This window comes from Triturus cristatus, chromosome 4_1, assembly GCF_964204655.1.
Source record: "Triturus cristatus chromosome 4_1, aTriCri1.1, whole genome shotgun sequence".
In the NCBI taxonomy this organism is placed as follows: Eukaryota; Metazoa; Chordata; class Amphibia; order Caudata; family Salamandridae; genus Triturus; species Triturus cristatus.
Window position 1 is genome coordinate 879817116 of NC_140585.1, and position 17587 is coordinate 879834702.

At 46.9% G+C, this 17587-nt stretch overlaps 1 protein-coding gene across 2 annotated transcripts in view; it reads left to right on the forward strand.

The window, feature by feature from the left end:
* Nucleotides 1–17587, forward strand: part of LRGUK (leucine rich repeats and guanylate kinase domain containing) — a 397810-nt gene that overhangs the window by 358238 nt on the left and 21985 nt on the right. For both annotated transcript variants that reach the window (XM_085653594.1, XM_085653595.1), the window contains one exon: nt 9831–9985. In XM_085653594.1, the coding sequence (XP_085509720.1) occupies nt 9831–9985 (155 nt within the window). The remainder of the gene's footprint in view (nt 1–9830; nt 9986–17587) is intronic.

Here is a 17587-nt window from a genome sequence, read left to right on the forward strand (position 1 = left end):
CTCGTCTGTCTGCTTCTGTGTTTAGAATTCTAAGCTGCTAATGGCACATGAAGATTATATCCCAGTTGTTTGAATGGATGAGCTAAATGGCTAAGAAACTGAGTAACTACAATATGTAACTTTTTCTTACTCTTCCATCTTCATGTGTGTTTGTTTATGTTTACGATGCTAAGCCCTTGTGTCACTCTCACCAGGACATCTTGACCGTGTAGTGCCTACCAACTTGAGATTGGCCACTTTTTTGCAGCCTTGGCGAGCATGTGAGGGTTTCTAGATCACAGCCCCTGCCTAAAATTATTCTCACAACAAACAAATGATGGACGGAATGCTGACAATGCATACATTCTCCCCCAGTCAAGAGATCTGGGTTAAATCCATCGTTCTTTTGCCCACTACACCACCCCAGTTTAGACATGGCCATATGCAAATCAGTCTTGACCCTGTGCCTCATGGGAACAGTCCAGCCCGAACTGCCAAGCCATGTCTTCCCTGGACCGGAATCAAGCATCCTAGGACCGGTTTCTGGCTATCAGCCGTCATCAGCCAGGATAGCTTGACTCCAGTGGTGTAGTGAGCACGGGTCCCACGTCTGGGAATACCCATCCCACTTAGGACGAAAAGCGTTACAACAAACAAATGATGGACGGAATGCTGACAATGCATACATTCTCCCCCAGTCAAGAGATCTGGGTTAAATCCATCGTTCTTTTGCCCACTACACCACCCCAGTTTAGACATGGCCATATGCAAATCAGTCTTGACCCTGTGCCTCATGGGAACAGTCCAGCCCGAACTGTTACGGAAGAGTACTTGAAATATGAAATATGTATTATTATTGTTATTATTTATAAATAATATAGCACCCAACTCACCCACGGGCATCCCAGCGCTGTTGCGGAAGCGGGGATTCAAGAGAAAGGGGATGATCAGAACAGGTGGGTGAGGAGTTTTCTAAATTTGCAGTAATTCGGGCAAGTGCAAACATGCAGTGGGAAGGAAGTGGCCCTTAGGGGCCACCCGGATTTTCTATAACCTCCTACTAGATTTTTACCAAAATAAAGAGTCGGTCAGACATTAGAGAATACAAAAAGTTGTTTATTAGCAATACTCTGCAGAGGAGTCCAATCTGACCTTCACCCTAAGATATCTGCCGAGGGTCTGACCCCCCAACATTCCTCCCCAAGAACCTCCAACCATGCCCACGGTGGAAAGTTACCGGCTTAGGCCGAACATGAACAAAGGACGCACAGAAGGATGGGCTACCACCTCCAAAATGGGTACACACTATCACAGTCTCAAGGTTGCCGTGCTGGGTCTCAGCGTCTCCTAACGTGGGAGCAGAGCTACACACACAGATAGGTATGCAAAGGCAGAATGGCCTATTCATTAGTAAGTCAGAAGACAACCTTGACCAGAAAAGAACATAATAACTAAATACAGTGTTTGGCTGAGGCAAGCAAGACGAATAACGGGGCCTAATTCAGACACAGCCTAATAGGGATTGCGAAATACAAAATGGAGTCACACTCGCTTACTGAAGCTCGCACATTGAAGGGATAATTCAGTGGGTGGCATAACGTGGATACGAATGGTGTCTAATTTAGCCGCACACTGCTAACCTTATATAACCCGGAACAGGTGTATAACGAGAATGGGGTTTTCAAACCTAACAGGTGGAAGCTTATTCCAGTAGTGGGGGGCAAGATAGGAGAAGGCTTTTCCTCCACTGCGGGTCATGGGAATGCGAGAAACACACAAAAGGGCTTTATCCCAGGATCTTAGGCAACATTCAGGAATATAAGTTTTGATTCTTTGTTGCAGATATAGCGGGACTTTCCCTTTTAGCACTTTATAAGTATGGCAGCAGATCTTAAAACACGATCTTTTCTTCACCGGTAGTCAGTGCAGTTCCCTCAGCAACAGCGCCAACGCTGTGCCTGATAGACGGTTAAGAACAAGTCTGGCTGCAGTGTTTTGAACTGTCTGGAGTTTTGCAACGAGAATCTCATTTACATCTGCTAGGAGGGTGTTGCCATAGTCCAACCTGCTCATTACTAAGGCTTGGACTAGAGTCTTGTGGCCAGAAGTTGGAAGGTAGGGGAAAATTCTGCGCAGAAGGCGTATATTATGATAGCATATTCCGGAGGTGGCCAAGATGTGCTCTCTTATTGTTAGTGATTGGTCTATTTTCATGCCAAGATTTTGTACTACTTGTTTGGGTACTGGGATGGAACCCAGTTGGTGAGGCCACCAATCATCTGTCCATATAGGAGCAGCTTTCCCAAACAGCATGGTCTCCGTCTTACCGCATTTAATTGGAGATAGTTCCTGTTCATCCAATCAGAGATGGCCAGCATGCCCAGGGTAAAACGGTCCTTTGCTGCTGTAAAGTCAGGGTCATCTGTAAACATCAACTGGGTGTCATCCGCATATGAGATTACTTCAAAGCCAAAATGCTCGGCAACCCTGGCAAGGGTGGCCATATAGACGTTGAACAAAGTCGGGCTCAAACAGGAGCTCTGTGGAACACCTCTGTCCAGGATTGACTTGCACATAGAGTATGGGCCCAGAAAGACGGTTTGGTATCTGTCTTCCAAAAAATGGTGGAGCCATTTTTGTGCAAGGTCTTGTATACCGATCTCTTGCAGCCTTTCAGCAACCTTATGTGAGAGACTGTATCAAAGACTGCTGAGAGATCTAACAGCACAAGCATTTCTGGGTTACATATGTCCAGCCCACGACGCAGGGATTCAGTTACGGATAGAAGCGCTGTTTCCGTGCTGTGGCCTGGTTGAAAGCCAGATTGGGCGGACTGGGGAACAGCCATTACAACACGGTTATTACCACGCTGTTGCGCTAGATGGCGTGCTAACATTACAAATAGTGTAGTTTACTATCCCAACACCTTCCCTACTGTTAAGTGGACTGGAGTTGGAATAGTAAATTACACTTTTTTAATGTCAGCACGCCATCTAGCGCAAGTCGATGTAAAGACTTGCGTTCTAATGGCATAGCGTTGTAACATCGCATGCGTTGTAACGCATGCGATGTAACTGCACGCGTGGTAAAAACCCGCGTTGTAATATCATACATCCGGGCGGACTCTACTATTTTATTGGATTTGAGGTAGGTAAATAGTTGTTTGTTAATTAAACTCTCAAGCTGTTTGCCCAGAAGAGGTAGTAGAGATATAGGTGGGTAATTGGCCAGAGATTTTTGATCCAAGGTGTTTTTTTTAGGATAGAACGTACACATGCCATCTTCCACTCAAGCGGAACGGAGCCTGTTTTCATAGAGCAATTAAAGATCTCTAGGATCGTTGGGGCAAGGTGGTTGGCCAGCAGAGAGATTATTTTTTTTTGGGGGTGGGGGCAAATGTCCAGAAGGTAGCCTGACTTACCTGTCGCCAGAGATCAACAAATTTCCTCCAAGGTGAAGGGTGCAAAATTATCTAACATGTAAGGTGACTCCGTTAGCTGGTCTCCATCTGGACTGGTGGTTCCCACATCAGGCAAAGATGGGAGGTAAAACTTTGCATAAATGTGAGAGATCTCCTCTTGGCAAAAAGTTTGACAGAGAGTCACAGAGTTTCTGGGATTCAGAGGAGGGCTGAACACATGCCCGGGAAGAGGGGGGGGGGGGGGATGGTAAAGTTGTGGACTATGTTGAAAAGAACTTTAGGGGAGTTGACTGTCTGTTCGATTTGATGAAAAATAGCATTACGCCTTGCAAGTTTAATATTATGGTGGTAACAGGATAGGGCTTGTTTAATCAGATCCATGTCTTGAGGCTTTTTACTTCTACGCCAGCACCTCTCTAGGTTCTTACACCTAGATTTTTCTATTTTTAGATTTGAGGAGAACCAGGGGGCCAAAGGTCGTTGTTTGTTAGGGCCCTGGTTTATATAGGGGCTTTTTGCGTCCAGAGCTTTACTTAGGATGGTGTTGAAAGACTCCAAGAAGTTGGAGACGTTAGAGACGTTTTGCGGCAGACTGGGGAGAAAAGCATCTCTGAAAACTTCAGGCGTAAGATGATGCCATGGCCTGTGAGCAGGAGGTGTGGGTCTACTGTTACTCTTTGCGATGGATGGATGCAGAGACTGAAGGTAGAAAGCAATAGAGAAATAGTCAGTCCAAGTGAAAAGAGTTGGTGCCTCACATTCTAAGAGTTCAGTGTTACGGAACAGCAGATCAGGAGAGTGGCCTGCTTTGTGCGTGTGTCTTCTGACGCGTTGAGAGAGTTCTAATGTTACAAGTCCGCTAACAGCTTAGTGACTTCGGAATTGAAGTGGTCTTCCCTATTGGTAGTTGAAGTCACCTAGGAGCAAGAATTTGTTGGAGGCTAAGACATGGGTGGCTAATTCTTCCCCCAGCTGTTGGCTGAAGTTAGACTTGGATCCTGGGGGGCGGTAGATCAAGGCACCGCTCCAGATGTCGGTAGCGGAGAAGTTTATTTTAAAAATACCCATCTCTAAAGAGTTAGAGGCAGTTGTCATAATCCATGTTACATTAATTGTATCTTTAAAGGCTATAGCAATGCCCCCGCCTAGTTTTGGACCTCTGTCCAATTTAATCAACTTGAAATTTTCTGGAATGACTAGAGCTACGGCTGGAAGGTTGGATGGGTTCAGCCACGTTTCTGTCAGGAAACAAATAACTGGGGACTGAGAGTTAATTAAATCCCATATCTCATTTGCATGTTTGGCTAGTGACCTTATGATATGATATGATAGAGGATTTATATTGCGCAAGACAATAACCCGCAGGTATCAAGGCGCCTAACAAACAGGGATAAAAAGAGAGGAAAAACCTTACACATAGGCTTGCAAGAAGAGGCGAGTTTTAAGGGCCCTTCGGAATATCTGTAGGGAGGGTAGTGACCTAAGATCCAAAGGAAGGTCATTCCACCATTTAGGCGCCAGGGTGGAAAAAGCCCTACCACCCCACTTGGCTCTTCGTACACGGGGGACTGTCAGGAGCAATTTCCTGGAGGAACGCAAATCCCTTCCAGGTATATAGTGGGAAATGATGGAACCAACTCCCATGTCGCTGTTCCTTGCAATGACAGTGTAGGTCATACATAGGACTTTAAACTGTACTCGGTACTCTACCGGTAACCAATGCAACGTTTTCCTGGCCAACGTGGCCGAAGAGCGTCTTGGAGCATCCAGAACAAATCTGGCTGCGGCATTCTGGACTACTTGCAGGCGCTGCAGTAGGCTCCTATTTAGCCCCGCATACAGCGCGTTACAGTAGTCCAGTCGCGAGCCGATAAGAGCGATAACTATCTGCTTTCTGGACTGCATAGAGAGGTATTTCCTGATAGTTCTCAGGGTATGGATTAAGCCCCAACAGGTAGAGATGGTTCTACTAACCTGACCGCCCATGTCCAGAGCAGGGTCTATCATCACCCCTAAATTCCTAGCAGATGTCGTGGGGGAAGGGCACACCCCGAGCGAGTCAGGCCACCAGCTGGCTGACCAGATGTTCTCGTTCCCTCCAAACACCATCACCTCAGTCTTCTCCCCATTCAGTTTAAGTGAGTTCTGAACCATCCACTGGCCAACTGCCTCCATACAAGATCTAAAATTGGAGGCAGTAGGTACATCTGAATGGGAAAGAGAGACGAGGATTTGGGTGTCATCTGCATAGGAGACTACCTCCATCCCGAAAGATCTAATTAATCTGGCCAGCGGGGTCATATAGATGTTAAATAGGGTCGGGCTAAGAGCCGACCCCTGCGGGACCCCACATAGCACCGGTCGGGATGGAGATAGGAAATCCCCCAGCTTGACTTTTTGTTCCCTTCCTTCAAGGAAGGAGGTAAGTAAATCCAAAGCTGCGTCCCTCACCCCCACCTCCTTCAGACGATATGTAAGTACTGAAGGGGAGAGGGTGTCAAAGGCCGCAGTTAGGTCTAACAGGACCAGGAGGGTGGTCTGGCCCCCATCCACTCTAGTGCAGATTTTATCAAGCACAATAGTGAGGGCCGACTCAGTACTAAATTCCCTCCTGAAACCATGCTGGGAGAAGTCCAAGCAGCCCGAGCCTTCCACAAAGGCAGCGAGATGCTTGTTAAGATGTGCCTCAAGCATCTTTGAAGGGGCTGGAAGCAGTGAGATAGGACGGAAGTTTTTCAGAACCCCTGGATCAAGGGAAGGCTTCTTTAGCAAGGGTCTGACTACTGCGCTCTTCCATTCCGGGGGAAAGACACCGTCCCTCATAGCTAGATTCATAATTTCTAGTAGGGGCGGTAAGAGGGTTTCCCTACACTGCTTAATAATCTTCAAAGGACAGATGTCTAATGGAGAGCCAGATTTGGTTTTATTAAGTTGGATCTCCAAATCCTGTAAGACCAGCGGGGGAAAGAAATTCAAAGTGCTCGATGAAGAGCTGTCTGAGGTGGTCCCATTCATCTCAGCCGGAACAGAGGGCCCACTAATCGAGGCTCTTTGTATCTCAAGGGCCCGGTAGATATCCTGTATTTTGGTGTGAAAAAAGAAAGCAATTTTGTCACACAGATCTTGTGAGGGTACAACAGGGTCAGGTGTTTGTAAGTTGACTAAAGAGTCAACGATTCTAAAAAGCTCCTTCGACGAGGAGAGCGAAGAAGTCAAGGCCACAAAATAATCTTGTTTGGCCTGCACAATCTCAGCCTTATATTTCCTAACTAAGAGTTTGTGAGCTTCCTTGTTCTTGAGGTCCCAACTTGCATGCCAGAGCCTTTCCATCCTCCTCACTTCTTGCCTGAGGAGTCTGAGGGATTCCGAATACCAGGGGGCAGAGGGTCTTTTCCTGGCTCGACGGCGGGACTGTAACGGGGCCAATTCATTCAGGGCCTCGGTGATGACCTGTTCAAAATGACCAACCGCGGTCTGACCGCTATCTAAGCCTACAGTGGAAAGGCTGACAGCCCATGGTGAAAGCGAGTCATTACTGATGTTCCTAAGATTTCTGCCAGCTCCCACTGTATGTTTCCCTATCTTACTTCCATCCATCAGAGGGCATTCTAAAAGAAATGGGACCGCAAGATGATCGGACCAAGATACGTGTATCGGATCCTTAACGGTCAAACGATGGTCATTAGAAAAAATGCCGTCTAGAATGTGACCTCCACGGTGGGTAGCCCCGTGGACACGCTGCGTGAGTCCACAGGACGCCAGGGCTTCAGTAAGACAGGAAGTATCAGATAGGTCAGGCCGTTCAAGATGATAATTGAACTCCCCTAAAATGGAGAAGCTGTCTCGACCTTGTCTTACATTACAGAGGAGGCATTTTAGGTCAGTCCTGGCACGTATGGAACAGGAGTCAGTCTCTGTGTAGTACCCACGTTCATTGGAATTTTAAAAATGACAGTTGAGACAGGCTACAGGGCCCTAAAAATTTGAAGGGAGACTGTTAAAGCATAAAAGTTGTTGAAAGGCACTGACATTGCTCGGCACCCTCAATTTATGAAGAGTAATGGTACCTGATTTTTGGTCCAATATCACTTACCCTAGGAGAACCAGGGGTCCCGGCTCCTGGTGATGTCCAGGCGCGGACGGGTTTGCATTTGACACGCCCGCTGTGCGCGTGCGCGGCCCAGCATTGGCTTATATGGCCGAGTACACTAGAGCGCTAACCCTCCGTCCCCCTGTCCCCGCTGGAAATGAGTAAAATGCTTTCGCCGAACAATCAGCTAGTAAAGCTGCGGCGGACCAGAAAGCGATGGCCCCTAAGGTGAGCGTTCGAGGAGGAGTGGAAGTGTAAAACAGACAATTTAAAAGATTGTCAGCACAGTGCTAAATGCTTGAACGTAATCACAGCAGCAGAAACGGTACTACATTGAAATACAGCGGCTAAAAGCAACCTGAAAATGGCAGCAATAACACAGCGGATCCTGATCCTTGATCCACCCTTTAAAGTTTGTATAAGTTCCACTCATGTCACCAATGGGGTGGTCATGCCAATTGTTATTGTTTCACCTTTTTGTAAACCTGCAGCAGTGTGCAGTAATTTTGCTTTTAAAAGGTTCCATTGGTTATGCTTGCTTGCTTATCTGAATTACTGTGAAAATTTTCAGTATGCCCTGTTAGTGTAAATACACAGCTCTCCGCGGTCTCTCTGGCTATATTAATCCTACATGACGTAATAACACAATCTGTGGGCATTGGAGACTGAATAGATGGTGACGTGAACACCACACAAACTACTGTGTACCCCAGATTGAACGGATTAGTTTTACAACTTAGACCACTGTGTTAGCCGTGTCTTCTACATGTTTTTGTACTATTGTTATGTCTATATACGTGCCTTTTTATGCATTATATTAAATCGTGTTGCACCGTATTTTAAAGATCACACAAATTTAAACTTTTGAGAGAATCTTTTTTAATGTGTTTTCCAATGAGTTTTGGGTCACTTTAAATTAACTTAAAGGAACTTGGGTGTACATGTTATATTCACATTGCTTCTTTGAGAAAGATAACATTAAATCTTTTTCTGTGCCCTGACTATATTGTTGTGGACTGTGGTACTGGACTTTGGCTTTCTGGGGTGAAATATGAATGTGATTGAATTGCTCCTGCAAGGGGAAACAATATCGCTGGAGGCCTCCAATGATCCAAGACATGTAGGTCGATGCAATTTAATACATACATATATTAGGTCAACATCCGTAGCGTAGCAAAATACCATTAACCCAACAATTCTTCGATAGCAGAGATCAAAGGAGGAGGATCTAAGTCTAGTCCCCTGTAATCCGCGCACCGCTTCCATATCTTATAGTGTTTCTGGGGGCACCCTCTTGCTGCAAAAACTGGGATTTATAGACCCATACAGGTTGAAACCAACGACGGAGACTCACACTTCCATATCCTAGCCACATCGCGCTTAGCCAGCATGAAGCCGAGAAACAGTAAGTGGCGCTTATATCTATTGCCACCTATTCCCTCAGTTTTTGGAGCATGAATAGTCGAGGTGTGGGTTGAATGTCCCAACCTCCAAAAGGCACGCAGCAACCCCCCTCCAAGACCCACCCTATCAGTTTTTAAGGCAACAGATGCAACAGCACTTGTTTGTTGTACTTGCACTATGCTTTCCTCCAACCATCACAGCGCCAAAGGCCATAGAGCAGCAACATGCTACTCTCCAACATGCCAACCATATGTTAAAAGGATATAGGAAGTCACATCAACTTTGTGTGATGTTATAAAGAAAGTGGTGCTGTGAATTTGTCCCTCAGCATGGACACTAAACTCTGGTGACTTGCAGTATCCTCACTGCATGAAGTAGGCAGTGTTTCTTCCCTGTATAAAGGCTGCTCAAGTACATTTGTAGTACAGGCTGACCATGCTGTCTTTGTTGGACATCTCGCTTCAGCGAGTGGTTCTGCATATGTTGCGTGTAGCCTTTTATGAGCAGAGTACTCATTTGCCCTTAGTATTTAAAAGTATTACAGGACTTTATTTCCAAGACTCTTTTGTTCGCTGTTCACACAGTTCATTACAAACAACACTGTTTATTGTCTCTAAGTTTTCATACGATTAAAAAAGCTTTGAGATATTGGACAAGAATTTGGGAATCAGACAGAATCGAGATTAAAGCTGTGCAGCTCGAACATTCTTTTATATGCCATATTCAGATGTTCAGTCTTGTTATCTCAGAATACTAACTTTTCTGGTCAGTAACTAGTCCTTCTCCCTCATATTTTGAAAGTTTTAAGAATTTGAAAGGTGCGTTTTTCTGTCTATGAGCCAAACGTATATTGTAATGTAGTCACTAAGCCTGTGGCAATAAGGCTAAGATGGCTTTTCACTGAATATCTCTCTGTAAATCTCTCGTCCTTGCAAGATACTAGTAAAACGAGGGGCCAGAAGCACAGCTTGTTATCGAGCGGGACTGGTAGCCGGACTCAGACCACAGCCCCTCATGGATTTCTCGACTCAGCCGCCAGAACCTACTCTGCCAGAGTGTCAGCGAAACTGTCGGCAACGAAAAACCCATTGGTAAGTAAAAAAACATAGTATGTTCTTGAGAGTCCTATAAAGGTGCCAGGGGGTTGGATGTATTTTTAAAATACGTTTGCATCTTGCTCCGTCCATGTTGAATTGGCAGAGCAAATGAAACCCTGTAAATGACCCCTAAAAGTGGCTAGCCCCATCCATCAATTACACAATTGCAGTTTTCTGCTGATCAGTGTGGATTGAGGAGTGGGATAGTTTTTCGTACTTTGTATCTGAATGCCAGATTTCACTGCCTCTGTCCCTTTGAGCTATTTTTCTCCGCAGCAGTTCATGCAGGTGGCGAGAGGGACATAGAATAGTCAAGTGCCAGTGTTTGACCCTTGTCGGGCTCCTGTCTCTGCTTTGATCACCTGCACCCTCTCTCCACCTCTAGCTTTTGTTCACAGCTTGCCAGTGGTTTCTGTAAAAATACATCACTTCAGCAATCCTATCCCACCTAAACACATGCAACTTGCCTATAAGAATTGCCTCGCTATATATATATATATATATATATTATGTATGATTGTGGTAACATGGTAGGCATCTGTTACCACCAGTACTGCAAGAAGCCAACTTGGAACCCTTTTTTGGCAGAGGGTTCTACAGTCTATTGTAGGGTTAAAAGCTTCTCTTCAGAAGCTATGCTGAGAAGGAAGTAGCTCCAGCTGTCCGCCAAATAGAACAATGAAGTGGACCCACAGTCCAACTCAATCAGGATTTCTCAAAGTCTGTCCCTGACTGACAAGTCTGGGCCTCTTTTGGGCTTCACAAAAACACTTTCCAAAAGGAGTTGCATTTAAGGTCCCTGTGACATTTGAGGTTTTGGCCACCACTTACAGATAAGTAGGTATATGTGAAAATTTGACTTTGGAATAGTTTCAGCTTTTCTTGCAGTTAAAGTTAGATATCGTATAAACAAAAAGCCCTTCTAACTTCTTTGTGCCCAACAAGCATGGTCGAGGTTAGGTTCTCTCTATGTCGGGGATCCTATGTTGATTGACTTTGAGTGTGGGCATGAGTTCATATAGATATACTGGCACTCTAAAAGGAGTGGGAATGCTGTTTCACTCGACTATGTCATCCTACTTTCTCCTGCCTCCAGTGCCTCCACTTGGAAGTTTTTAGCATTACAAGAGCACAGGAAGCAGAATTCAGCCTTTGATTGACTATTCCAGGTAATATAGGGAGCACTACATAGTGTCAGATTAGTTACTCATGCCTAAAGCAGGTATAACTGAGCCAGTGGAAGAGGAGCAGCCATACTGAATCTGACAGATAATGCCAGTGAGGAATCCATGACACAAAATCCCAGATCCTTAACTTTTAGGCCAACTCCAGGTTATTATGCCGTATATCACACAAGTAGTCACCCTTGAAATTTGAAGCAACCACTCAGTGGTCCCAGACAAAGTAACAAGATCACATCTCCTTCTTCACAACGGCTCACTGCAAAAGAGCTGCTCTAAGCATGATAACTAGTTGTTCAAATGAACTTGTAGTTTTACGTCTACTGCATTCTTCAGTACCTCCAAATAAAGTTAAATAAAAATAGATGTCTAACTGCTGCTTCACTTTGTTCCCCTCCCATCTATCGTTGTCACCTTTTCGGCAAAACTAGAAAATAGTGGCTTGAGGTGAACTTATTGTTGTTTAGTCAAGGCACCAATAATGTTTCCTTCATTATGAAATGTCATAACGTTAGGTGGTTATTCTTTAGTGGCAATGTGAGTGCTTGACTTTGCAGGGTCCGAGATGCCAGTCTGTGGTAGAGCTCCTTGATAACGTTATGCAGATTGGGTCCTGTATTTTTGCTGCAATTTATTATTAATAACAACATTTATTTTTACTGTTGCATTAACTTTGATTTGGAACTTCTAATGCTCACCTCCTATAATGCCCTGGATCAGATGCAAAATCGACGTTATGCGGTTTTTTTTCTGAATTACAGTAGTTTATTCATCAAAAATATTGACTTGAAAACAATACGATTGTTTTCCAAATTCACGTTTTTAGGTGCCATTTTCACACCACCTATACCAAGCACTACTTGCTAAGGTACTAAGAAGCTCAGACCATTTCTTAAACAGTGTTCAATCATTGCATCAGCTTCAATAGATGTAGTGCAAGTGCAGTCCTTCAGACCTCTCCTTCTCTTCTGCCTTTAGTTTTTATAAGGGAGTTGTTTCTCATTTGTCTGCTTGAGGACAAGAACTGACTACATCTTAGGAAGCGATAGGACTCTGTCAAAGAAAACATGTTGCAAAGCTTCTATTCTTACTTCTTCTTATCTCAAAAGACAAGAAGAAGCTCAGTCCCGTTACTGGCCGACTTCATCTGCACACACTGGGAAGACTGAATTAAGATGTTTGTTTCTGCCCACACTGCCTTCTGTTCTCACTGCTTCACATCTTGACACAAAACTAGAAGCTCACTCCCAATGCATCTGGACGAACAGTGAGGTTTGGAATAAGATGATCTTTTCCACCCAGGTCTTCTCCAGGTAAGATAAAAGAGAATATCTAAGCCACACATTCCTTGCCTTAGAAAATCCCAGGCATCAGGCTGGATCGGTAAGACTTTTGCTCGAGTAATACCATTGCGCGCTGGTAGGTGGCTTTGGTCAGCTCTGCATGGCCTCATCCGCTTCTTGTAAGTGACGCCGCGTCACCTAAATAGGCACCACCTTGGCGTGCTGACGTCAGTTCATTTCTTTCCGCGCAAGCTAGCGCAGATCCGTGAAGAGAGCTACCCTCTGTCACTTTTTGATAGGCTTTTCTCAAACTTTTGTCAAAAAATGTTGGTGTGTAGGTTTTTCCTCAATGTCAAAGAAGATTTCTGGATCTAAGCCATGTCTGTGACGGATCCACACTTAGTTTGCCTCTGATATCTGGAGAGTGACCACAACTCGAGGTTGTGCTTTGACTGCCTGGCCACAGCTCCAAAGGCTTTGAGTGGTCACTAAAGTTGCTTGTGATCCGTTGTTTGATTCCACACTGTTCACCCCAGAGGTCTCGAAACCGATCCCGGTTGAGAGGAAGGTCCCGGCACTATTCCGGGAGTCCTAAGTCTTCATCTTCCCACTCAAAGTCGTCGAGTCGGTCAAGTAAGAGGCATGAGAAGCACAAGAAGTCGAAGCGTGCTTCCCCCATCCCTAAGCCTACGTGATGTAGGAGTCTCAATGCTTTAGGCCTCATTCTGCGGAACTTCTGCCTGGGTTGGCTCTGCACTACCCTGCCTTATCAGGGGCCGATAGGACCCCGTCCAGTTTTAAGAATACTGTGACGTCGTGTGCCTCATATTTGGGAGATCTGACCCTTCCTGCGTGCCTTTGGGCCCCGGAAGTTCCGAAGGGGCTCCATCGACTCCCGCACCGGCGGCTCCAGCCCTGGCGCCGATGCCCCCCAATAAATCCGGTGGCGGATTTGGAATGGCTTCAGTCAGTCCCCTATGACCTTCCCGGTGCCGGCCCTGCGCCAAGACTACATGTGCCACCTTTGCCCCCTGGTGGCGCCAGCCCCTATTAAATCCCCACAACCTAGAGCCGGATATGTGCCTATCGATGACGATTATGGCTCCTACGGCACCTTTGGGTCCTAGGTCGATTGCTCAGTCTTATTTTGAGATGCTAGGAAAGGAGAAAGATTGGGAGGGGTCGCTGGATCCTTTTACGGGACCAGCCTGAGCAAGAAATGGACTGGTGTGAGGAATTGGATGATGCCAGTTTCCTGGATACCTCCCCAGATTCTGGTCTGCTTTCTCTCCCTACCGTGGCTACAAAGAGGGAGCTTCATATGCTATGGTAGTGAGAAGGGCAGCCCACTCCCTGGACCTTCCCCACCCTTTGGTGGAAGTCAAGGCAAACATTTTGACAGAGGTCCTGCAGCCTGATGTCTCCTCCTCAGAACCCCTCCTGCCTTTCAACGATGTTTTGACTGATATCCTTCTGGAAACCTTGTCCAAGCCCAGCACGGGCCGCTTGTGAATAGGACAGTTGTCCGCCATCATTGCTGTGCACCGGGCGACCAGGAATTCCTCACCAGCCACCCTACCTCAGAGAGTTTGGTGGTCCAGGCCTCTGCCTCACATGGTTTGTTCCCCTCCGCACCCCCAGAGAGGGAATCCAAGAGGCTGGATTGTTGAGGCAAGAAGATTTTTTGATTCCGCTAGCCTTGCTTTGCGATCAATGAAAACTACTTCCCTATTGGGCCGTTTCGCACACTCCTTGTGGGAAACGGTTGCACAGGTGCTGCCACAGGTCCCAGAGGAGGTCCGGGTCATTCTCTCCCAAGCGGTATCAGATGGGAGAGATGTTGCAAAGTTCACCATTTGTTGTGGGCTTGGCAACACCGCCAGAATAATGTCATTGAAGGTGGCCGTTCGACACTATGCCTGTCTCAGAACTTTTGGCTTTTCTGGGGATGTCCATGCTTTCCTTATGGACATGCCTTTTGATGGCTTCCATCTCTTTGGGGAGTCCAGGCAGACATAGCCCTGAAGCACTTAAAGGATTTGCGGGCTACGGCCAAGTCCTTGGGCTTCTCAGTGCCCACCCATCCCACATCTGCTTTTCACCCCTTTCATTGCCACGGAAGGGGCTTTCAGGCGTGCCAGTCATATCTTACCCACAAGACAGCACAAATGTGTGGGCATGGCTCCTTTCTACCTTTGGGTCAGTTGGTCCAGTCAGTCCTCACCGCTCCCTGCAGCCTCTAAACCTTCATAATCTGACTCTTCAAGATCATGGCTTGTCGATTGGTGGCAGGATCAGCCATCACCTCCACCACAGGTAAAACATCACATCGGACAAGTGGGTTCTTCAGATAGTCCAAAGGGGCTACTTCCTCCCCTTGGAGACTACCCCTCTCTCCATGCCTCCTACTTATGACCTGCTGATGGAGGACCACCCGAACCTGCTTCAGGATGAAGTCAGGACTCTTGGCCCGTGCTCTCCATGCCACTGGAATCAAGCTATCCTGGCTGAAGAGGGGTGAAACCCCGAAACCAGTCCTAGGATGCTTGTTTCCAGTCCAGGGGGGACATGGCTTGGCAGTTCGGGCTGGACTGTTCCCATGGAGCACAGGGTCAAGACTGATTTGCATATTACTGGGTTCAAACTGGAATGGCATGGTGAGCAAAAAAACGATGGATTTAGGCCCAGATCTCTGTACTGGGGTGAATGTATGACATATTTATGCATTCTGTCCATCAACTGTTGTTTTTGCTCTTGGCCAAGGGAGCCATAGATAGGGTTCCGGAGCCAGAAGTTGGCTGTGTGGTTGCTATTCCTGCTACTTTCTTCTGGTCCCGAAAAAGGACTAGGGCCTTTGTCCTATTCTAGATCTGCAAGTCCTCAACTCCTTCTTCAAAAAGGAAAAGTTCAAAATGCTCACTCTGACTCAGGTCTTGCCTGCTAGACCCGGAGACTGGATGGTAGCGTTGGACTTGCATGATGCCTATTTTCACATTCCTCTCCTACCTGCCCTTCGGTGCATCGGTTAACGGTAGGCCACGGGCACTTCCAATTCACAGTGCTCCCCTTTGGCCCTACCAGTGCCCCTCAGGTGTTCACCAAGGTGATGGCGGTGGTCGCAGCTCATCTCTGCAGATCAGGGCTGCCAGTCTTTCCCTATCTCGACCAATGGCTGTTGTAGACGAACTCACCCCAGACTGTCTTCTCTCGCCTCAAAACTAAAGCGAATCTCCTACTTTCACTGGGGTTCGCTATCAATGCGCCGAAGTCACACCTGAGTCCTTCTCAGACTCTCCCTTTCATCTGAACTGTTCTGGACACAGTGCAGTTTCAGGTATACCCTCTCAAGCAGCGACCCAGGCTATTCACACTATGATACCGATGTTTCAGCCTCTATCCTAGATTTTGATGAGAATGACTCTGGGGCTGCTGGGCCTCAAGACTTCATGCATCCTGCTAGTGCATACTAGATGACATAGGAGGGCTCTTCAGTGGGACCTAAAGTTCCAGTGGGTGCAGCATCAGGGGAATCTCTCCAACATGGTCCAGATCTCGGAGCATCCGCATGGTGGCTGACCAACTGCGATTGGGTCAGAGGCGGGCCCCTCTCCCTTCCCCAACCAGATCACACAGTAGTGACAAATGCATCACTCTTGAGATGAGGCGGCCATATGGGAGAGGTGGAGATTAGAGGACTCTGATCTGCTCATCAACTTGCTTGAGCTCAGACCGATTTGCTTGACATTAAAAGCTTTTCTCCGGTCCCGCAGGGGAAAGCTGGTTCAGGTGTTCACAGAAAACACCACCACCATGTGGTACTGCAACAAACCGGGCGGGGTGGGGTCCTGGACCCTTTGTGAAGAGGCCCTGCGTCTCTGAACATGGCTGGAACAGCAGGGCATATCCTCGGAGATTCAACACCTGGTAGGTTCTCTGAATGCTAGGGCGGAAGAACTCAGCCATGGATGCCTAGCAGATCATGGATGGTGTCTCCATCTAGAGGTGGCGCAAGGTCTCCATCCTGATTTGCTCTCCGTTCGAACCGCTGCACGACTGTCCCCTCTGGCTGCGTTCCATCAAAACAGCCTTTTAGTGGCAATAACTTCTGCTAGGAGGTTGAGCGAACGGCAGGCTCTGTCATCCAGTCCTTCTTATCCTACCATCTTACCTGAAAAGTTGGTGCTTCGCACTAGCACCTCTTTCTTACCGAAAGTGGTAACACCATACCACGTGGGACAATCATTCACCTTGCCCACTTTCTATACTCCTCCGCACTCCTGTAAAGAGGATGACCGACTCCACCGTCTGGACCCAAAAAGAGCATTGTCATTTTACCTTGACCGCAATAAAGAGTTCTGGGTGGACAACCAACTCTTCGTGGGGTACGTTGGATGAAAGAAAAGTCATGCGATGCAGAAGAGGACTATCTCCCAATGGATCATCCTCTGCATCAAAATTTGCTACGCTCTCTGGCCAAGAAATAGTCTTGTGAAGGCTTAAGAGCTCATTCCACCAGAGCTAAGGCTGCAACCACAGAGTTGCAATGTGGTGTTCCAGACGTTGACATTTGTCAGGCAGCAACCTGGGCCTCACTGTACATGTTAAGCTCTACTGCCTGGACAGTCAATTCTGCAGGGATCGCCATTTTGGTCACTCTGTCCTGTAGGACTTCCTGGTCTAAACTTGTCCACAGTCCCTCCACCAGGGATGGTATTCCTTGGTTATCTATTCTAAGGTATGGAATCTGTGGCTAGATGTCTCTATCAGATGGACATGTTACTTACCTTCGGTAACACCTTATCTGGTAGAGACATAATCTAGCTGCAAAGCCTTTACCGATCCACCCATCCTCCCCGCACTGCAGACAGATTTTTAGGGTCAGGGTTGATCCATTTTAGCGCCCTAGTTGTTCTAAACACATCACTGTCAGTGCACTTCATGGCTCCATGCTCCTGGCGTAGAAAGTCGTGCTAAGTAACTGACGTCAGCGTACCAAGGTGGTTCCTATTTAGGAGACGTGTATGTGAAGTCCGGCTCGGACAACACCGCGCAAAGATGACAGACGCACCTACCGGCGCGCCAGGTTATTGCTCTAGCAAAAGTCTTCTGGGTCCAGCCTGATGCCTGGGATA